At 40.4% G+C, this 23,356-nt stretch overlaps 1 protein-coding gene and 1 long non-coding RNA gene across 4 annotated transcripts in view; one reads left to right on the top strand and one right to left on the bottom strand.

Moving 5' to 3' along the window:
- WDR64 (WD repeat domain 64) overlaps window positions 1-23,356 on the bottom strand; it is a 157,610-nt gene that overhangs the window by 92,674 nt on the left and 41,580 nt on the right. For all 3 annotated transcript variants that reach the window (XM_050771065.1, XM_050771076.1, XM_050771087.1), the window contains one exon: window positions 4,021-4,100. In XM_050771065.1, the coding sequence (XP_050627022.1) occupies window positions 4,021-4,100 (80 nt within the window). The remainder of the gene's footprint in view (window positions 1-4,020; window positions 4,101-23,356) is intronic.
- LOC126943011 (uncharacterized) overlaps window positions 1-23,356 on the top strand; it is a 189,330-nt gene that overhangs the window by 141,069 nt on the left and 24,905 nt on the right. The gene's annotated exons all lie outside the window — the stretch shown is intronic.

The following is a 23,356-nucleotide window of genomic DNA, read 5'->3' as shown; positions in this document are numbered from 1 at the left end:
AAAACCGGTCAATTCTTAACATTTTGTATTCTTTTGTGTGTGAGGACAAAGGGCTGTTCAGAGGAGTTGGTTAAGATTAATGTGACAGCATAATGTGACAATCAGATTTTAGAATCAAATTTTACATTAGCCATGTATTTAGGTACTGCTTTTTCAAAGGGTTTCATGTGCAGGGTTTGCATTGAAAGAGGAAGAGGGCTAATATTTTTGCCTAACTAAAGACATGCAATGGAGAGAGGAGCATTCATTGCAGTTTGATTCTCAGACACGTTTGCTGCTTTCTCTCTCATACCAAAGGGCTCTCCCTCCCTCAACTCTTGCATCCTCCTTCGGATGTGTGGTCCAGACCAAAATCTGTGCCCATTTCCATTGGAAGTAATAAGCCAAGACCGTCGTTAACTCAGGAAGGGGCAAAGGGGATCAGGCAATTGGGATATAAGTAACCTACGTCTTTTTCTGAAAGTATCCCACTTCTTTTTCTGATTCTAGCATTTGTTTCTTGATGTGTTCTAGACCTCAGTATGGAGCTCTTTAAATAACTGTAATTAGTTTGGTTGAGAGACTTGGATTCCTGTTTTTCTTAGAATCATCACTACCAAGTATCAAGAAACTTGCTCCCTACCCAAGCCATGACTCCCACACACTGCTTTACAGACTTCTTATCCATATGCCTTCCTTTCTTTTCTTCATGTCCTCACTTGAGTTTTAGAGGTTTGTGGACAATTAATGCTTTGGTTTTTCTGAGAGCACAAAGCTGTAATTATATATTGAGTAGCATCTAATTGGCAAACTGGGTTCCAAATTTTCCAAAGGACGTTTTTAGTTTATCTCCCTGTAAACAGGCAGTTCTTTAAAAAATAGAATCACAGTATTTTAGGCTCAGAGGGATCTTGAAATGTATTTAGTCCCACTTCCTCATTTTACCAGATAAGGAAAATGAGCAAAAGGGAACCATTAAGTGATTGCTGAAGAATCAGAGTTGGTGATTGGCCAGGTGATGGCTAAACCCAGCTATTCTAACTTCCAGTGCATTGTTTTTATTTGTTGTGCTTGCCAATAGACTACTATATCATTTTGTAATACTGTTGGAACCATAAGCTAATTTCAATTTAGTGTTGTAGAAGGCCCAAAGCTGAGCATAGATTTAAATATAAATTTTGAATGCACAGTGTACTTGAAAAAAAAATTAACTTTATGCCCTTAGGGGAGATTCCCCAGCCATGAAATAGGAGCTCAGCTGTCTTTATATTTAGCAGTAAAGGCACTTCAGGGATGAGGCAGGACACTTTAGATAGGAAACCAAACTGCCTGCTGTGTATGTTTGAGAGTGAAAAATTTGGAGAAATCTTACTATTGACAGAGTCAATAGCATTTACTCATTAAACATCATGGCTCCTTTAATAGATATTTTTGCCGTAAACTCTTTTACCAATGATGTATTTATTGATTTTTTTTCTTGATGACAGTTTCTTCTTTTTTAAAAAAATTTATTGTTTCTTCCCTTTTTAAAGTTTGGGTTTGCAATACAAGTCACTTTCTTGATATTTGTTTGTTTGTGTTTCTGTTTTGCTCATTGAAGTCTTGCGAGCCTACATGCCTCCTGTCTCTTGCAAGGCCACCCTGGCCTCCTTGAGGAACCTGTGGGAGCTCATCTCCTCCCCGATTCAGGTAGCCTAGGAGCCCTGACGTCATTCATTTCCAACCAGATCTTTTCCTGTCACCAAAAGGAATCTTCTCTTGGATGTCTAATCAACACTTGACATTTAAGTTCACAATTGAGCTTTCTTTTGTTCTCCTTCCCCAGGTAAGCACCCACTGCCTCATTTCTGTATAACTATCAACACAATTGCTACTTTTTCATTTCTCCTGCCTTACAAACGTGGAGCTGGTTGATTTCTCTTACTAATTCCCAAAAGCATTGCATCTCCAAGTCTTAGGAATAATTAATTTCCCATGTCTTTGAGATTGAGTCTTTCTTTTTTTAAATAATAGCACCTACAGTAATTCAGACCTTCTCCATCTCACTCATGTCTTCTCTAACAGTCTCCTAGCTGGAATAGCAAATTTCATTTTATTCTGACAAAATCTCCACATTTGCCAAAGTGATTTTGCCAATGTGTTTAAACAGAGAGAATTAATATTTATTGAGAACCTATTATGCACCAAGCATAAATTATCTCAATTAATCTTAAACACCATCCTATGAAGTAGGTATCTTTCCTTCCTTCCTTCCCTCCCTCCCTCCTTCCTTCCTTCCTTCTTCCTCCCTTCTTCTTCCTTCCTTCCTTCTTCCTCCCTTCCTTCTTCCTTCCTTCCTTCCTTCTTTCTTCCTCCCTTCCTTCTTCCTCCCTTCCTTCTTCCTTCCTTCTTCCTCCCTTCCTTCTTCCTCCCTTCCTTCTTCCTCCCTTCCTTCTTCCTCCCTTCCTTCTTCCTCCCTTCCTTCCTTCCTTCCTCCCTCCCTTCCTTGCTCCTTTCCTCCCTTGCTTTCTTTTCTTTTCTTTTGTTTTCTTTCCTTCCTTCCTTCCTTCCTTCCTTCTTTGCTTCTTTGCTTCTTTCCTTCCTTTCTTCTTTCCTTCTTTCTTTTTGAGACAGGGTCTTGCTCTGTCATCCAGGATGGAGTGCAGTGGCACAGTCACGGCTCACTGCAGCCTCAACATCCTGGGTTCCAGCAATCCTCACACCTCAGCCTCCCTAGTAGTTGGGGCTACAGGTACACACCAAATGCTCAGCTAATTTTTAAATTTTTTTTTGTAGCGATAGGATGTCACTGTATTACCCAGGCTAGTCTTGAGCTCCTGGGCTCAAGCAATCTTCCCGCCTCAGCCTCCCAAAGTGCTGGGATTACTGGTGCGAGCCACTGCGCCTGGCCAGGTATTATTTTCTTATTGTTTGTATTATTAATCACAAATTTGTATTGAGCACTTTGAATTAGTTAGTTTTGTCGTTATTGTCGTTGCTGTTTTGAGACAGGCTCTTGCTGTTGCCTAGGCTGGAGTGCAGTGGCGCAAACATGGCCCACTGCAGCCTCAACCTCCTGGGCTCACGTGATCCTCTGCCTCAGCCTCTTGAGTAGCTGGAACTAGCAGTCTTTTCATGTTGTCTAGGCCGGTCTTGAACTGCTAGGCTCAAGCAGTCTTCCTGCCTCGGCCTCCGAAAGTGCTGGGATTACAGGTGTAAACCATGGAGCCCAGTCAGTTTAATTCTTATAATAACCTTATGGGTAGGTAACTATTATCAACTCCACTTACAAATGAGGTTGAAGCTTACAGGAATGAACAACCTGCCCCCTACCACATAGCTCACAAGTGAGAGAGCCAGGAGTTGTACCCACACAGTCTGACTCCAGGGCCCAGGCTCAAGGCCACCCTACGGCTATTAAAACCCCAGTATTATAAATAAGGAGTCTGAGTCTCAACGATCATTTCCGTCCTTTACCTTCCTCCCGAAACTTATTGTGTCACCTTTTTCTTTCCTCATAGCAGATAACCTTTTTTCTCAATTTCTACCTAACCTATCCCTTAAATGTTGGTATTCTTCAAGATTCTCTTCTTGGCCCTCTCATCTGTTAACTCTAAATCACTGGCTCTTGACCTTTTTGGTCATGATCTCCTTTGGAGGATCTGATAAAATTTTGAAATTTTTCTCCAGAAAAAGGCACACACACACACATAAGTGCCATTCTGCTTCGGGGGCTCCAGGTCTCCTGGGACACCTAGGAACTCATGTTCTCACACATAAAAATAAGCTCTAGATGGATTAAAGCTCTAAAGGTAAAACAGAAAACAAAACAATAAGAACAAATTCTAGGAAAAACAGGAAAATTTGTCTCACGCATTCTTGGGCTGAAGAAGGCTTTTCTAAGTATGTTATCAAATCCGGACACCAGAAAGAAAAAGGCAGACAGATTTGAGTTGACACCAATTTGTAAATTCCCTAATGTGTTTTTCCCAGCACCAAAACTCAAAGAGAATGATGTTTGCAAAGCAGAAAACCCCCGTGTAATGTGAACCATCCTCTCACCTCCAGTGACAATCACATTTGCTTTAACACAGTAGCAAAAAGTGTTCGCTCCTCTTGGCATGGAAAACTCTCGGACGGGCCTGGAAAACACAAATTAGATGTAAAACGTATATATTTTTCTTTTTTTCTTTTCTTTTCTTTTTTTTTTTTTCTGAGACAGAGTCTCGCTGTATCACCCAGGCTGGAGTGCAGTGGCGTGATCTCGGCTCACTGCAAGCTCCGCCTCCTGGGTTCACGCCATTCCCCTGCCTCAGCCTCCTGAATATCTGGGACTACAGGCACCGCCACCACGCCCGGCTAATTTTTTGTATTTTTAGTAGAGACGGAGTTTCACCATGTTAGCCAGGATGGTCTCGATCTCCTGACCTCATGATCCGCCCCTCTCGGCCTCCCAAAGTGCTGGGATTACAGGCGTGAACCACTGCACCCAGCCTATATTTTTCTTTATCAAGTTAATTATGTGTTATACATTGATTATGTTTAATAGGCTCATTTCTAAGTTGGTTGTAAATCCATTTGCCCACAGGCAATATTATAAGTAATGATTAAGTCGTGATTAACAGTAAGAATGTACTTATTCCATTAATTGGTGATATTTGCGTAGTACTTGGTATTGTTCCTGTTTAAAAGAAAATCCAGCCCTCCATGCAGGGTTTGTGGTTTTGCTTGTGGTGAGGATGGGTCAACCTATATAAGGTCTTAATCCAGAAAGGATATTGGGTGGCTAAGTGAGTCTGTTGGGTAGCACATAATGCCAGGAACCCTTTTGGACACTTCTCCCTTGCTCACCAGCCACATCCAATCTGCTGTCAAGTCTTGTTAATTTTTCCTCTGCAATATACCTGAAATCTGACCACTTCTTCCCACTCCTACTGCAACATGTTGGTTCAACTCTCCATCCTCTCTCACCAGAACTACTGCAATAAACTGGTAATTTCTTTGCTTCTATTATTTTTATTTATTTATTTATTTATTTATTTATTTATTTATTTATTTATTTTGAGACAAGGTCTCGTTTTGTCACCCAGACTGGAGTGTAGTGGCACAATCTTGGCTCACTGTAACCTCTGTCTCCCAGGCTCAAGCAATTTTCCTGCCTCAGCCTCCTGAGTAGCTGGGATCACAGGCGTGTGCCACCACACCCGGGTAATCTTTGTATTTTTAGTAGAGATAGTGTTTAACCATGTTGGACAGGCTGGTCTCAAACTCCTGACCTCAGGTGATCCACCTGCTTCGACCTCCCAAAGTGCTAGGATTACAGGCGTGAGCCACCGCGCCCAGCCTGCTTCCACTATTGCCCGTTCTTCTTTCCTCATTCCCAACCCAAATCCCATTGTCATGTTGCAGATAGAGTGACCCTTGTAAAATATAAATTAGATCACATCACTTCTCTCCAGTGGCTCCCTGGTGCTCTAAGAAGACTTCATTTCTTTTACCTGGCTGGTCTGGCCCTGAGTGATCCCTATCACTCTTCCAGGCTCACCCCATGCCCTCCTCTTCCCCCTGTGCTGGATTCTAATCCAGCTATACTAGTCTCTCTCATCAGCCTCCCTTCTGGACATACTGAGCTCTTTCTCTCCTCAAGAGCTTTTGCACAGGCCAAAGATGTTCATCTCCCAGACTCCAGCCTCACTAACAACCATCCTCCTTTGGGCGTCAGCTTAAATGTAACTTTCTTAGGCCTCTCCTGGACATCACCCTCCCACTCACCTCCACCAATGAAACTCTGTCTTTTGTCTTATTCTCCCTTAAAGCATGTAGCATCTACCGTAATATTCATATGTATGTTTGGGGTGTTAGTATCTGTGAGTGGTATTGTGCCACGGTTAAAAAAGCTCGAGCTTGAGTGACAATGTGTGGGCTTCCATCCTGGCTCCATCACCGTGCTTCAATTTCCTCACTTAGTGGACGGGACAATGGACAATAATACCGACCTCAGAGACTAGCAACAGCTGAAAGCTGTTACTTCCATTGATCAGATAGCATAACAAGAGGAAATAGGGTTATTGGAAAAGAAGGGCCACCCAGAAGGACCCTAGACAAGATGCCCAGACAAGGAGGTCTGGGAGGAGGCACTTGCAGATCTGAGACACACAAGCAGGGAAGGTGCAGAGAAGAAACCTGGCCTTCTTGCTGTGTATGTATGTGTTTTTCTTTTTTTTAAAAAAAAATACAAAGGGTAGCATATACCATTCTGTTCATTGCTTTTTCACTTAATAATGTACGTTGAAGAGCTGTCTAAATCATATTTTTTAAATGTTCTCTTTTTTTATTGCCACCAGATACTCCTTTGTATCACTAAATTAGCACTTATTTAATGTCTGAGGGGAACCCGCCTGTCTCAAATTTCTTGTGATTACAAATAATATTGTAATAAACAGTCACTTGTGAAAGGGCCATTTTTGTGTATATATATGTATAAGATGAATTTCTAGAAATAGTATTGCAAGTCAAAATGTATGTGTATTTATAATATTGAAAGATACTGCAGTTCCTTTTTAATTCCCTTTACCCACTGGACTATACTTTTAAAAATGTATCTCTTTACAAAAACTGGGTCTCACAAAGCCTAATTTTCTTTCTTTTTTAAGCAGAGACAGAGTCTTACTCTGTTGCCCAGGCTGGAGTGCAATGGCATGATCATAGCTCACTGCAGCCTCAAATTCTTGGGTTCAAGCGATCCTCCTGCCTCAGCCGCCCAAGTAGCTGCTGGAACCATAGGTATGAGCCACTGCACCTGGCCAAAGCCTAGCTTTAAAGTAGTTTATATTTTGGAGTCATGTTTGAGATATCGAACCTAAGGGGTAATAACCAGAAATATCTTCCATTGCAATTATCACCCTAGACCTCAGGCAAGAATGAATTCTTGCCAAAGCTGCCCAACTATTGAACTTTCATATTTCTCAATATGAAACAAATGGATGCAAATTAAACAAAAGCCCGTAGAGTGTTCAGAGCACAGTCACAAAATCAATGAGACAGCATGGAAATAAAGTCTGAATTGCAAACTTTAGGAGGATGCAGATTTATGATTTAGCTGAAACATATCTTATTAGTTTAAGGTCAGAAAAAGATGTAAAAAAAAGAGTTTGCTCAACTAAATTTGAGCATCACAAACGAGAGATCCATACTCAGCAGTTCAGGCATTTATCTGAGTCTATACTGGATACCATGGGTCATATGTAGCTTTTCCAATTAAATTACTTTATTCTTCCTTAAGCCTAAAGTAAGTAGTTATCCTTAGACCTGTATATACAACTTCATCAACATCTTAACTTTACCTAGGTCAGAATGCTCAAGACCTTAGCGTAGTCGTTCCAAAATCTGGTTGTGCATCAGAATAACTTTGGATATTAAAAAAGAAATTCCTAGGCTGGGTGCAGTGGCTCACGCCTGTCATCCAAATACTTTGGGAGGCCGAGGTAGGAGGATTGCTTGAGCCCAGAAATTCCAGACGAGCCTGGGCAAATAGTGAAACCCCATCCTTACAAAAAAAAAAAAAAAAAATCATGGACCTCAGCCCTAACTTGATAAATCAGACTCTCCAAGGGTGGAGTCATAAATGTCTTTAAAAATTTTTCTTAAAGGCTGGGTGCAGTGGCTGATGCCTGTAATCCCAGCACTTTGGGAGGCCAAGATGGGTGCATCATGTGAAGTCAGGAGTTCGAGACCAGTCTGGCCAACATGGTGAAACCCTGTCTCTACTAAGAATACAAAAATTAGCCAGGCATGGTGGTGCACACTTGTAATCCCAGCTAATCAGAAGGCTGAGACAGGATATACTGGACCCTTGAAGGGGAGGTTCCAGTGAGCCAAAACTGTGCCACTGTACTCTGGCCTGGGGAAGTCTGTCTCAAAAAAATAAAAAATTCTTACAGTTGTTTTTCATGCACACCACTGACATTTACTTGCAAATTATGTACATGTATTACTGAATTAAAATTGTATAAACATCATGAAACAGACAACAATAATGAGATAATAATTTAAAGGAAAGAAAACTTCTAGAGTTTTCTACCCCCATTGTGATGGATCATCTTGCATACCCCCTGGAGTATATTTGCCCTGCTTTGCAGACCTCACAGGATATGGGCTGGCTCCTGACACAGTTTGAAGAAAGAACGCGCACTCTTTGGCTCTTCTTATGGGAGCCCCAGTAAAAGGAAGAGGTGGGATGGGCAGACTTCTGTAGGACCCTGCCATAAAGTGGGTGGAGCAGGACAGGGCCGACTGGTAAAGTCAACTTAGAATGTACTGTGGACGTGAGGTCAGGAGACCTAGATTCTGGCTGTGTTCTGTTGCTAAATATATGACTTTAGAAAAGTCACTTAATCTTGCTAAGCTACAGTGTTCCCACTTATGAAACCAAGGATTGACTATGACCTAAATAGTTTCTTCCATTCTTAAAATCTTAGATTTTGTCCTTCCCCTATAGCTTCAGCTGGGGCAGGGGTCAAGCAGGGCAACTGCACAGGCTTTGTGGATGGCGTCCCAGAGCTGTGGGGGCACAGCCTGCACAGCCAATCGCAGTGGTCCCTGGTTGGGGTAGACGTACATGAATAAGGATTCTCATAATTCATCATGCTTTCTGAGCAGCAATGCACCTAGATGTGGAGGAAGAAGCAAAATCAGAACAGGCTGGTGGGTGGTGAGAGATCTTGATTTGGGGATTCTTTGCAGGTTGCTGGCTATAAAATTTTATATTGGGAATGCTTAGGCTTGTAAGATGTTTGAAAAGTTCTGCTGTGTCTAAGATTGCTAAAAAATTAGTTTCTCATATCAAAGAATGTCTAGGGCTCGTTAGGGAGTTAAGAAGAGAGGACAGTTGACTCCAAGTGCACTCCAAAAGGGAAATACTCAAGGTAGGAAAGTTGCCAGGGGCAGTGAGGCCTATGAAGGAAGTAGAGTTTTTAGGGCCTACTCAGTGGGTCCTCAGTCAGTGAGTCAGCATTTATGAGTGCCAGCTGTACACCCAACACTGCCCTAGGGGATAGATACATCAGTGAACTACAAGAACAGAGGTGAGAGTGTCCATCGGTTGAGGGTCACAAACTCAAAGTCTGCAGCGGCCAGGCAGGTAAACTAGCTGGGAGAAGGGGTTGGGTGTGACACCACAGGGAGAAGGGGGGCTGTGGTGAACTGAGACTGCATGCCCGTGAAAAGGGGGAGCCCAGGCCCAGAGCCAGCAAACATGCACAACAGGAAAGGCAGGTTCACCACAAGCAAAGATGAGAGAAATAAGTGATCCCCCAAACACATTTTGTAGCTGCATTTAGCTAACAGGCTACCAGTTTACAGGAATAACTCTCATATTTTTTGAAATAGACACTACAATTAAAAATCAATTAATTAAATAAAATTTGTTAAAATGTCTTAATGGGTGAGAATAATCACCTGAAAAAAATGTGACTTTTTAAATTTTAATAAAAAATAATGCAAAATAACCAAATTCACTGCTAGGTAAAAAGCTTTACTAAATGGAAGAACAGATAGTATTATCTTTATGTGAAAGAATACTTCCAAAATATTTAAAACAGTTTTTTGAACTAATTTAAATCTACTTTGTAAGTAGTTATTCTTCTATCAAATGCGAAGTTCATAAAAGGAGTCTCAATTTAGTAACATAAATCAAAAGTCAGTATTTACACTTTTGAAAATGCTTAAATGTCCCAGATGCGAAGTAGTTAAGTTCCAAGTGATGACTCATTTACAGGTTTGCCAGTGACATACTTTGTCACCACAGCTGGTTGGCTGAATGGACTGAGCTGGATGTAGTACAAACTACGAAGGGCCTTATTTTCCTCCACCCTGTCTTATCATGTCACCTCACCCCAGCAGCAGATCTTCTGGGGCCAATGCCCATTAGGATGGCTGCAGCGAAGCTACCTTCTGTGGCCCAAAGGGAATTCACAGGATGCTGGCAGTACCAGTGTGAATGCAGCCTTGCCACTCTGTGGCGGGTTCCTCCAGCCAGGGTCAACCTGATCCTTAGGCACAGCTGGCACAAGGCCTGGAGCCCAAAGTACTTTTAGGGGCCCGTGGAAATACTCTGATTGTATTTTAAAGTCAGAAGGCAAAAATAAAAGCTTAGGGTCATAGAACATTTTTTTTTTTCACATCCCAAAATTAGAATTTTTAGGGCCCACGAAAACATACTAAATTTTTCCTAAGACAGAAGAAAAATGTTGAAGACATAAAAGTATATGAAAAATCATGTGTAAGATTGATAGTGTTATGATGGGAGGGACCTATAAAGGCAAAAATGCCCAGGGCCAGGAAAGTCAGAATGTGGCCTGGCCTGCAGCCCTCAGAATTCTCCATGAGGGCCGGGCATGGTGGCTCACACCTATAATCTCAGCACTTCGGGAAGCCAAGGTAGAGGATCATTTGAAGTCAAGAGTCTGAGATCAGTCTGGGCAACATAACAAGACCCCATCTCTACCAAAATTAAGAAAAATTAGCCAGGCATGGTGGCACACATCTGTGTCCCTAGCCACTCAGGAGGCTGAGGCAGGAGGATTGCTTGATTCCAGGAACGCAAAGGTGCAGTGAGCTATAATCATGCCCTTTCCCTCCAGTCCAGGTGACGGGGTAACATTAAGACCTTGTCTCTTTTTGTTTGTTTGTTTGTTTATTTTGAGATGGAGTCTCACTCTGTCTCCAAGGCTCCGCCTCCCGGGTTCACGCCATTCTCCTGCCTCAGCCTCCTGAATAGCTGGGACTACAGGCGCCCGCCACCACGCCCGGCTAATTTTTTGTATTTTTAGTAGAGACGGGGTTTCACCGTGTTAGCCAGGATGGTCTCGATCTCCTGACCTCGTGATCCGCCCGTCTCGGCCTCCCAAAGTGCTGGGATTACAGGCATGAGCCACCGCGCCAGGCCAAGACCGACCTTGTCTCTAAAAAGAAAAAAAAATAAATTCTCCATGAGGAAGCAAGTAGTGGTCATCACGTACATGTGTCACATGTCAAGCTTGCCCAAGGTGAGCCTGTGAGTTCTGAGCCTCAGCAACTAGCTACTGGGGAGCTAGATACGTTTCCCCACTTCAGGCTCTTCTGGAGTAGGTCTTCCTGGATCTACCAGCACTTGCTTTGTAGCAGCAGAAGCTGTCACCCCAACCTCCACTCCCATTTTGGGGAAGGCAGACAAAATGCCCCTGCCTTCCCCCACTGGCCCACAACTATGTACCTTAATCCCTCTTTTCAATTATTTTAGAATTGCTGGTTGTATCATATTCATATTTGCTGGCAAGGGATGATGGTGTAAAGGTCATGGATCTAGAACAATCCACTCCAATAATTCTTGAGGATGGTCTACTATACCTCTCTTTAGAATGGCATTAGCTGGAATTCTAAGACAGCAGGAGAAGAGCCATTTAATACCCTATTAACTGATTATGAACAAATCTAACAACCTTTTTACTTGAATTTCTCAGCATATGGAATTGTGTTCATACTTCCCATTTTAAAAACTTCAGTTTCTTAAGGATATTTGCCCTTTAGATGTAATTACTCTATTTTCCTATAAAAAATAATTATAGGAGCCCACATAATTAAATGAATTACAAATAAGTGAACTGGGCCTTTAAATAAAACTTCTTTCAAGTAGAAAGGCTCATATAATTGATGTCAATTTGGAAAATGAAAGATGGCCTGCTTTCCAGTATTTCATATTCATATTCAGCTGCATATTCTTTGAAAGATTGCTTTTTCATTCTGTTACTAGAAGTATCTTATTCTAACCAGTGTGCGTAAAAAAATCAAACGTTTGGTGAGAAATCTGTCATGATATTAACGAGCATTTCGATCTCACTTTAAGAGTGAAGAGCGTTTTCTAATATACTTTCCAGTGCATTGAGATATCAGTTTGGTGTTTGGACTTGAGCCCAGGTCCACCACACCATACTCCCTTCTCAGGATGGCAGGGGTGGCGTTGGGAAGGAAGGAGACTGTCCTCTTGGCCAGGGCACCTTAGTAAGCCCCACCTGTAAACACTACCCATAGCAGAGGGGCACCAGACTCACAGTTTCATGTACAATGTGGGCCCATGATGTTCATTCATAACAAAATAAAATGTAGATACCATGTGATATGGTTAGGCTTTGTGTCCCAACCCAAATCTCATCTTGAATTGTAATCCCCAAGTATTGAGCAAGGAACCTAGTGGGAGGTGATTGGATCATAAGGGCAGTTTCTCCCAGGCTGTTCTTGTGTTAGTGAGTTCTCATGAGATCTGATGATTTTATAAGTGTTTGGCAACTTCCTCTTTTGCTCACTTTTCTCTCTCCTGCCGTCATATGAAGGTCCTGGCTTCCCCTTCACCTTCCGCCATGATTGTAAGTTTCCTGAAGCCTCCCCAGCCATGTGGAACTGTGAGTCAATTAAACCTCTTTCCTTTATAAATTACCCAGTCTCAGATAGTATCTTTATAGCAGTGTGAAAATGGATTAATACACAATGGTTCTTTGAATACAGAAGGCTCCCAATCAATATTTGTTTGAATATCCTTCAGGGACAAATACCTGATTGACAATAACCACTTCCCAGAGTCACACAGAACAGAAATGTATTGATTCTGGGAAGTTCATCCTGAATTTTTCCCTGATCCCCCTGAAATGATAGCATTTTTAAAGAGAAACATTTTCTGACAGTTTCTTCAAGACAGGAAAAAAAAAAAAAAAGCTTTTGGTAAGAGTCCCCTATCAAAAGACCCTGGCTGAATTGCCACATGCTTCATCTCAGACTTTTCTCCTGTTGTTCCATGAATTAATGAGCATGATACAGGGAGAGAAACAGAGTAATCAGGTAGAAGGTAAAGGGGTGACTCTTTTCAGGGGCCATGAGTTACATGATTGCGGTTGTTTACTGAATGGAAGGCAATGCTGCAGATAGGAAGCATCCCAGGGGAACTGTGTGATTGCTGAAGAAGCAGGGCTACTGAGTAAGCAGAGTCCCTCAATATTTTCTCCTGGTGACTGTGAGGTAGTAGGTGGGGAATGAAGGCAGGAAACAAGGAATAAGGCATTTCTCTCTTCCCCTTTATAAGAGGTAAGAAATTTCAGAATGCCTCAGGTAAGGCATTTTTTTAAAATGGCCCTAACTCTGTATTATTGCCTCTTATTGATCCATAGTGTGCCCATTCCCAAGGGGCTAGGGAGGGTGCAATAGAAAATTCTAGATCAGACATTGGCAAACTTTTTCCATGAAGAATAAGATAACAAATATTGTAGATTTTGCCATAAAGTCTCTGTTGTCACATCTACTCAACTCTGCCACTGTAGAATGAAAACAATCATAGATAACACAAAGAAGTATGGCCGTGTTTCCCTTACAACTCTATTCATGAGCAATGAAATTTAAATTTCATATCAATTTTATGGGTCATAAGATATCATTTTTAAAAATTTTTGTTTCAGTCATTGAAAAATGTAAAAACCATTCTTAGTTTGAGGATGTTATAAAAACAAGTGACTCATTGGATCTGGCCTTGGGCTACAGTTTGCTAACCCCTGCTTTAGATGCAGTAACAGGAAGCTTAAACCAGTGCACAAACCAATCTATGATAGCTTCATCTATTCTCCTTTGTATTCAAGTTCTTTTTTTTCTCCTTTAAATCTTTTCAGTATCTTTCTTAGGGGAACAAGAAAAGGAACCAATATTTATTGAATACTTTGTGTCAGGCATTAAACAAGGCACTTTACGTGAATTAAGTAATTTTTATAAGACTATCATGTAGGTATATTCATTACCATTTAAAGATGGGGAAATTGAGGTAAGAACTAATGGTAAAGTGTTCAATGGTCACAGAGTTAGTGAATGCTAGGACAAAAACCACTTCTGTGTATCTCCACAGCAACATTACCGAGGGGGCACTAGACTCTTTCTAATATGATACGCTACCTCTGAGTTGGTAACTAATAAAAAGTAATGCTGAGTAGTTAGTTGTTTATCTCTTGGAAACTGTCAAGCTATCAAAGGGTTTAAAGATTCAGCTTGCACTTTGGGAGGCCGAGGCGGGCGGATCACAAGGTCAGGAGATCGAGACCACGGTGAAACCCCGTCTCTACTAAAAATACAAAAAATTAGCCGGGCGCGGTTGTGGGCGCCTGTAGTCCCAGCTACTCGGGAGGCTGAGGCAGGAGAATGGTGTGAACCCGGGAGGCGGAGCTTGCAGTGAGCCCGCACTCCAGCCTGGGCGACAGAGCGAGACTCCATCTCAAAAAAAAAAAAAAAAAAAAAAAAAAAAAAGATTCAGCTTATGTCTTGCAACAGGCAACATGCTTTGCATGGCATAATTAATTGCAGATGTTTATCTTCTTGCTAGTACAGAACTCCATTTGTGAAATTACCATACAAAATTACAAACAGAATGGTAATCACTTCTGAAATGGAAATTTTTTTGAGAGGATTTTTTTCCTGCCTTTTTGCGAGCTGTTGGCTCCCATTTTAACAGCAGGCCAATTATGTATTGTATAAATGCAGCTGTATCTGGTTCAACTTAAGATTCATTATAGGAAATTACAGAAATAGGAATATGTTGAGTCTAGGGATGGAGGAGACCCAACTCTCAGTCTGTTGAGATGACTCTCCAATGTCAGTGGCTGTTCAGGAAAACATGATTACACTATCTCACTTGAGAAGCCTCTTCAGCTTCTAGATTTAGGAGCATGGCCCAAGTGAGAAAGTAGTTGAAAAGCTCATCCAGACTTTGACTGAACAGATCAATGACGACTGTTTGCTGAGGTTGTCATTACTACTCAACTGATTTCTTGACTACTTCTCAGACGAATACATTACCAACCAAATTCCAGGAACCCCAGAACTGGGCTCAAAGACAAACTCCTGACTATTGCAAAGTAGATATTGTTCAGAGCAAAGATCAGATTGCACTGGTTAATCAGAAAAGTAAAACTTTCTAGATAATCTAAGTGTTCACAACTACTAACTACCAAACCTGTGGAACACGATGGAGAGTAGGAATTTAATGCCCCTACAAATACCATTACGTAACTTACAAATATCTACAAATATACATTTTGACAAAAACATATAAAAAACAAAAAAGTTGCTTTAAACCCAAAGAATGGCTGAGAATGTGTGTGTGTGTGCGCGCACGTGTGTGTGTGTGCGCGCACGTGTGTGTGTGTGTATAAATGGAGTGGATGAATTAAGAGAAGGAGATTGTGAAAATATGCCTAACTCAACTTTGCTCTTGAGGTTACTCCCCGCGAAAGGTATTATATTTGATTAGAATCATGCTAGTTGAAGGTCATATTTTTCTTGACAAAAAGAAGATGATGTCCAGTCTTTACATAAAAATAGATTACTCCTCATTTAAAGCCTAACACAAACTTCACAACCTGATTGACAGATCCTAATGCTTGAACAAAGGGAATGTTGGCATCATCATAATTGGTTCCCAGAGGAAGATATGAGTGCCTTTCCTTTTCTCTGGTGTTGGGGTATTTATTATTTTCGTGGATTTTGACAGCACACGGAAATCAAAGTCTTCTTTAAAAGTCCATTCTTCAGGAAGGCTTAAATGACTGTAAGCAAATAATAATGCTTTCAATTTGTACTGCATTTTACAATTTCCAAAGCACCTTCACCCATCTCAGCTTATTTGACCATCAGAAAAATCCTGTGAGATGAGAAAGTTAGTGCTATTTCCATTCATAAAGGAGGTTATTGAGGTTCAAATAATTTCAGTAACATGCGCAAGACCACATGGCCAACAAATAAGTTGGCAGAGGTTACATTAGAATTCTTTTGCTCCCTTGAAGCAAGTGAGCAAAGTGCTGCCTTGCTCACTTATATTCTATTAATAATAGTAAATAGTGCCATGTAAACAGCCCTCCCAGCCAGAAGCCTGACAGTCACCTGTTCTCAAACCTTCTTCCTCTAAATATTTGTATGATTTGATCTTCACCACATTCAGATCTCTGCTCAAATGTTGTCTCTTCAGAGCAGTCTCTCCTGACCATCCTGTCAAACATACTGCCTCCCCTCACCATCTATCCTCTCCCTTCAATTTGTACTATTTATTTAATTGTTTATTATCTGTCTCTCCACTAGAAGAGGAGCCCCATGAGAGCTGTTAGTCTCTTTTGCATACCACTATATTATATGACTACCTGGAACAGTTAGTTTTTGGTCTAAAATAGGTATGCCATAAATATGTTAAGGATAAAAAAAAGAAACAGATTTCTCTCTCTCGTTTATTCTCATCCAGTAGGCCACCAATTCTTGTAAGTTATGCAAGAATATCTGTTCTCTCTCTGTCCCTACTTCCCCTGGTTAAGCCCAAACGCTCATCATTTCTCTTCTAAAGTAGTATTGTCATATCTTCCTCAATTGGTCTCCCTGCTTTGAGCTTGCCCTTCCCCAATCCATTCTCCACTCTGCTGTTAGGGTGATCTGTCAAAAACATATTTTTTTCACTCTCTTGTTTAAAGCATTAGATGGCTTCCAATAGCTTTCAGGTTAAAATCCCAACTCTTTAGCATCGTATGCAGGTCTTTTCATGTTTGGATTATCTAGCCTCATCTTCCCCAATTCTTCTCTCACTCAATTCTCCAATTATATTGGATCATTTGCAATTTTGAGAACTCACCATCTTCTCTTTCTCTTCCATATCTTTGTGAACACCACTTCTGTATTGTGTCTGTTTATCCACTCTGCTACCTCTCAATTGTTTTGCCTGACTAATTTTTACCAATTCTTCAAAACTCGGCATTTGTGACATCTTCAGGAAGCCTGAAGAGCCAATTAAACTTCTTTCCTTTATAAATTACCCAGTCTTGGGTATGTCCTTATAGCAGCAGGAGAATGGACTAATACAGCATGAAAAGGGTATTTAACCTATCTTAGAAGAAAGGTGCTGGGGAATGGTCAGGAAAATTCCTTGGAGTAGGTACCATCTGATCCTTAAAGATTCCTGGAGGTTGGAGGACAGAAAGAAGAGGAAGAATGGGGAGAGTATTTCAGGCTCAAAACATGTACAAAGTTCCAGCATGGGGGTTTCAAGGGAGCAGCAAGCAGTTCAGATTTACAGGAAGCTAAGTACAAGGCAGTGAAGGGCACTGAAGGGGATGAGGTAAGGAGTATGTGGGGGGCTAGATCATGGAAGTGCTGTGGGGAGGGGACAGAGAACTGTGAAAAGTATTCAGATGTTTGGATGTCATCTTCAGGAGAATACCCGGGAAGATTAATGAACAATAGTTTTGACAAGGATAATATTGAGGCAAGAGGGCAGTTGGAGATAAAGGCCAGGAGAGTGAAAGGAATAGAGATAAAGGAGATAGGACAGATTCCATGAGTGGTTATGAGGCAATATAGACATATTTGGTGATTACTGGTTTGTGGGGATCAAGGAAGGGAAAAGAATCATGTGAGGTGACAGGTATATATTTTAGAGTGGGGGGAGTTAAGCTCAGATATGGTCATATGAATCTGAGGGGCTATGAGATATCATCCAAGTGTAGATGTTGAGCAAGAATAAGTCCCAAATTCAAGATACCTTGGGTTTCATCAGTACACAGGTATCAGTGTATTGAAGAATACAGCTATCGCCCAAGAAGAGGATAGAATGTAAGAAGAAAAGTTGGCTAAGGACCAGATGCTAGAGAATGCCACCACTAAGAGAAGGCATGAAAAGAAGAATCACAAGAAAGAGGAACCAACAGTAAGATACTGGGAGAAAACTCTGGCTTCCCAGAAACCAGGAGAATAGTTTCAGAGTGGGTGAGATTAGTAATGCTGAATGTCCTGAGGCTTTCTGATTCCACAGAGTAGATAGGGAAGAAGCTACATTAGAGAGGATTATAGAGGGAATGACTAACATCAAGGAACCAGAGGCAGTGAATGCAGAGTACTCTTCTGGGAAATTAAAATAAGAAGGAAAGAAAAGGTGTAGGATGATTGTTAGGAGGAAAATGTAGGTCAAAGGAAGGGTTACTCATATCGATAGAGACTTCAGTATTATAGTTTGAAAATAAGAGTTTAAACTGGGCATGGTGGCTCCTGCCTGTAGTCCCAACTAGCCTGTTCGATGCTGGAGGAGTGAGCTATGATTGCACCACTGCACTCCAGTCTGGGTGACACAGTGAGACCCTGTCTCTAAAAATAGAGAAAGAAATTAAGGAGACAGTGGAAGAACTGAGACAGCAAGGTCCTGGAGAAGATGGAAGGAGTTGAGCATAAGGTCACCAATGGAAGGTTTGATACTTTAACCTCTGAAACAAAAAGAAAAGAAGGTATGGCCAGAGATAATTTTGAAAGGTATGATGTGTTGAAGAATTCCCCTTGAGGCTCCGGGTTTTGTCATCATATAGGAGGACAGGACATCAGTGAAGAGTGAAAGGGGCAGAAGTCTGGAATAGTCACTGGAGAAAATGAGACAGGAAGTAGAGTAAAGGCATGTAAAGGGATTAGGAGTCTAGGCTAAGGGCTCTGCTAACAGAAGGGTTGGGGTTCTGCAATCAGATGCAGTGATCAGATAGGGACATAAGGCCAAGAAAATGCTGGTGAGATATTATCTCAGATGATCAACCTGGGGTCCAGCTCAATAGGAAGGGAAGCAAGTAGAGGAGAGGGCTGACAAAATTTGAGATAATGAAGAGATCAAGGTGTCAGAGGCATTTGAACCACAACAACTCCATCTTGAATAGGGGCTGGGTAAAATAAGGCTGAGACCTGCTGGGCTGCATTTACAGGAGGTTAGGCATTCTTAGTCACAGGATGGGATAGGAGGTCAGCATAAGATACAGGTCCCAAAGACCTTGCTCATAAAACAGGTTGCAGTAAAGAAGCCAGCCAAAACCCACCAAAACCAAGATGGCAATGAAAGTGACCTCTGGTCATCCTCACTGCTCATCATTATACACAGATTATAACGCAGTAGCAGGCTAAGAGACACTCCTACCAGTGCCATGAGAGTTTGCAAACACCAGGACAATGTCAGGAAGTTACCCTATATGGTCTAAAAAAGGGAGACGCCCTCAGTTCCAGGAATTGCCCACCCCTCTCCCAGAAAACTCAGAAATAATCCACCCCTTGTTTAGCATATAATTAAGGAGTAACTATAAGTGTATTCAGTCAAGCAGCCCATGTTGCTGCCTGGCCTATGGAGTAACCATTCTTTTATTCCTTTACTTTCTTAACAAACTTGCTTCCACTTTACTCTATGGACTCGCCCCAAATTCTTTCTTGCGTGAGGTCCAAGAACCTTTTCTTGGGGTCAGGATCAGGATCCCTTGCCAACAACAAAGATATCTGAGACTTCAGTGAGGTCATTGAGTAGCTATAGTGGCAGTTAGAGTGTTCAAGAGCTGATAAAATAAAAGAGGAGGTCAGAGAAAGGAACTTTCTCTAAAGAGAACTTTTTCTGAAAGAAAAAATTCCAGGTGCTATAAGTTAGGGTCTTATCAGTGCTATTCGGACTAATACTTTTCTTTTTTTTTTTTTTTTTTTTTTTTTTTTTTTTTTTTTTTTTTTTTGATACAGGGTCTCATTCCATCCTCCAGGCTGGAGTACAGTGGTGTGATTATCACTCACTGCAGCCCTGACCTCCCAGGCTAAAGTGATCCTCCCATCTCAGCCTCCCAAGTAGCTGGGACCACAGGCATGTGCCACCACACCTGGCTAATTTTTAAATTATTTGTAGCAACAGGATCTCCCTATGTTGCCCAAATTGGTCTTGAACTCCTGGGCTCGAGTGATTCTCCCACCTTGGCCTCCTGAAGTACTCGGATTACAGGCTGAGCCACTATGCCTGGTCTCAGACTAATGCCTTGATTTCTATTTTATAATCTTAGCACTGGCAATAGGCAATTAAATGCACCAGTGTAAAGATACTCTTTAAGAAAGTAGAAATAAGCCACTTCATCCCTCCAAATGTAGAGTTGGTATGTTTATTGTGGCTGCTGTAACATTTCTTGTTAATGAAATCACTGCCAAGTTTATTTTTATAGTCCTCTAAATAAGATTTCTTGTTCTTATCTTTAGGCTTGCTGAGGACTATCATTTATCACTCCGTTTTCTTAACTTCTGCTATGCCTATAATTCTAAACCATTCAACTGGTCTTTGACATATCCTGCTTTGCATTGATAATTATCATCCCATGCAATGGTGTGCTGGTAAATGTGTAATATTCAGCTGCAGCCAGGGAAAGCGGGGTAGGTCGATTGATTTTTAGAGTTTGCTGTTTTCCATGCTATAGATATGGTAGCATGGCTGCTTCCAAATTACCAATGTGACGTCTCTAAACATGGAGTTAGGAAAAAACATAGAGTTGTGCTCCATTGTACTGTGTAGTATTTTCTGAGGATATTAAAAAAAAACCCCTCAAGAACATAGACAGTGCTAAATGGTAATAAATAAAAAAGAAGTGATGTATTTTGAGTATTTACTGCCTTTGTTCTTTATATAATTGAATCACTAGCTTATATAATTCAATTTTGAACGATGACAGTGATCATTTGTTTGGTTGATTGTTTTTGGCTTAGGTTTGACATCCCAAGATGACAATGTTTTACAACAGGCTTTGCCTAATTCCTGAAATTTTAACAATCAATTCTCATAAGCTAATATGAACTGGCTCCAACATACCACTGACTTTATGTCTGTATTCTTTATCTTACCACTTAAATTTTAAGCATGTAGAGGCAGGGGTCATGGCTTAAATATATTTGTATTGTCCATAGTGCTTAGCCCATAGTGACTTATTCTAAATAGTTGTTGGATAACAGATATATTTCTGGACTAAAAGCGATATATGACCTGTATAAGTTTCTGGTTGCTACATTAGTTGCTGTAATCACCCTGGTAAATTTGTGTATCTTGGAAATGAATATGTTTTCTCTGGATGTTGAAGTAGAATATGTCTTCTGTAGGACTACAAGGGCATATTAATCTGCATATGTTTTCACAGTGTTCCTTTATGGTTAGGAATGTATCATGAATTGCCAGCATAGTATACAATCAAATGGGATATAAACTTGCATCTATTTCTTAATTAAATGTTTCAGAAATGCACTCCTTTAAAATGCAAGAGTATAATCACTAGCAGTTAATTATATTACAGAAACTAAATGAAACTATGCAATTAATTATGCCATATAAATGATATTTGTGGAATCCAATCTGGTGTCAAGAAATGAAATTGTTTTTAATGTGCTGTGAAGGGTTTTTAATTTGTCTCTCAGTGCAATATGTTATACACCAAAATAAACATTTCGTCCTTTCTAAATGAGTGAAAAAAAAAGTATCTTTCATGAAGTCTACAACTTTCAAGAAAATCACATCTTAGAAAAAAAATCACATCTCAGAGATGTGATAGTCTGTTCTTCCATTAAATTTCTAATTCTGTTATTTCATTGCTTAAATTAAAAACCTCAGAATTTAAAGGAATTCTAGCTCTGTATATGCAGAGGCTATTTTTTGTGTCTCTTTTTTGTGTGTGTGAATTTCATTTAAACAGTTCAAGAGAACCTAAAGGACATCATGCATTTTGTTAGGGGGACAGGCTACTCACCATTTTTCCTAGCACTACTTTTAGTTGTACTCTAAGTGTAAAGGTGGGGAAGGAAACCAGGTTCTGTGGCTAACAACCAATCTCATTTCGACTCACCCATTTTTTAGATTAAAAAGCTGAAATTTAGAAAAAATTATTAGGGTTTTGAAAATAAATTTTTAAGAATGGAACCAAATCACCAGAGAAGGGTTGTATGTTTTAACCAATTGCTTTTTAGATAGGTTTATGCTCATTCTTAAAGCCAAATCTGAATAATATGACTGTTGTTGTTGCAACAAGTCAGATTCTTGTTTGTAGCTCAGCACATTTTTAAAATAGATTTTATTTTTCAGAACAGTTTTAGATTCACAGCAGAACTGAGGGGAAGGCACAGAGATTTCCTGTATACTTCCTGTCCCCACACATGCAGAGTCTCTCCCGAAATCAAAATCCCACACAACAGTGGTACATTGGTTATAATAAAGGACACATGATTATAAACCAAAGTCCATAGTTTACATGAGGGTTCACAATTGGTGTTGTACACTCCATAGGTTTTGAAAAATGTGTAATGACATTTTCCCCTATTATAGTATCATACAAAGTAGTTTCAGTGCCCTAAAAATCGCTATGCTCCCTCCCTCCCCTCAAAGCCGGGAAACCACTGATCTTTTTACTATCTCCACAATTTTACATTTTCCAGAATGTCGTATAGTTGGAATCATACGTATGTCGCCTTTTCACCTTGGCTTCTTTAACTTAGGAATATGCATTTAAGGGTCTTCCATGTCTTTTTATGGCTTGAAAGCTCATTTCCTTTTAGCACTGACTAACATTCCATCATCTGGATTACCAGAGTCGGTTTATCCATTCAGCTACTGAAGATTTCTTTGTTGCCTCCAAGTTTTGGCAATGAAGAATAAAGCCGCTATGAACATCCACGTACAGATTTTTGTGTGAATATAAGTTTTCAACTTCTTTGGGTAAATACCGGATAGTATGACTGCTGGATCATGTGGTAAGGGTGTGTTTCATTTTCTTAAGAAACTGTCAAGCGGAATTCTAAAGTCGCTGCACCACTTTGCATTCCCATCAGCAATGAATGAGAGTCCCTTTTGCTCCACACCCCACCGGCATTTGGTGCTGTTAGTGTTCTGGATTTTGACAACTCTAATATGTATGTACTGGTATCTTATTTTAATTTACATCTCCTTCATGACTTAAAGTGTTTAGCATCCTTTCTTATGCTTATTTCCCATCTGTGTATCTTAGTATTTATTCAGATCTTTTGTCTATTTTTCAATTGGGTGGTGGTTTGTTTACTTATTATTAAGTTGAAATAATTTTTTGGATATTTTGGATAACAGTCCTTTATTAGATATGTCTCTTGCAAATACTTTCTTCCAGTCTGTGTCTTGTCTTCTCATTCTCTTGGCAGTGTCTTTTGCAGAGCAGAAGGTTTCAATTTTAATGAAGTACAGCTTATCAATTATTTCTTTGTTCCAGAACCATTTGTTAAAAAGAATATCTTGCTCCATTGTATTGCTCCTTTGTCAAAGAGCAGTTGACTATATTTATGTGGGTCTATTTCTGCTTTATTGATCTATTTTTTCCATTGTTTTACAATACCGCACTATCTTTATTACTATAGCTTTATGTCTTGGCTTGTCAGTCCTGTGATTGTTTTTCTTCCTCTTCATTGTTGTGTTGAATACTCGAGACCTTTTGCTTTTCCATATAAATGTTAAAATGAACTTGTCAAGATTCACAAAATAACTTGCTGAATTTTGGGTGAGATAGCATTAAATCTATATATCAAGTTG

This window comes from Macaca thibetana, chromosome 1 (genome assembly GCF_024542745.1).
Source record: "Macaca thibetana thibetana isolate TM-01 chromosome 1, ASM2454274v1, whole genome shotgun sequence".
Classification (NCBI taxonomy): domain Eukaryota; kingdom Metazoa; phylum Chordata; class Mammalia; order Primates; family Cercopithecidae; genus Macaca; species Macaca thibetana.
This window is presented reverse-complemented; position numbering and strand designations above follow the sequence as displayed.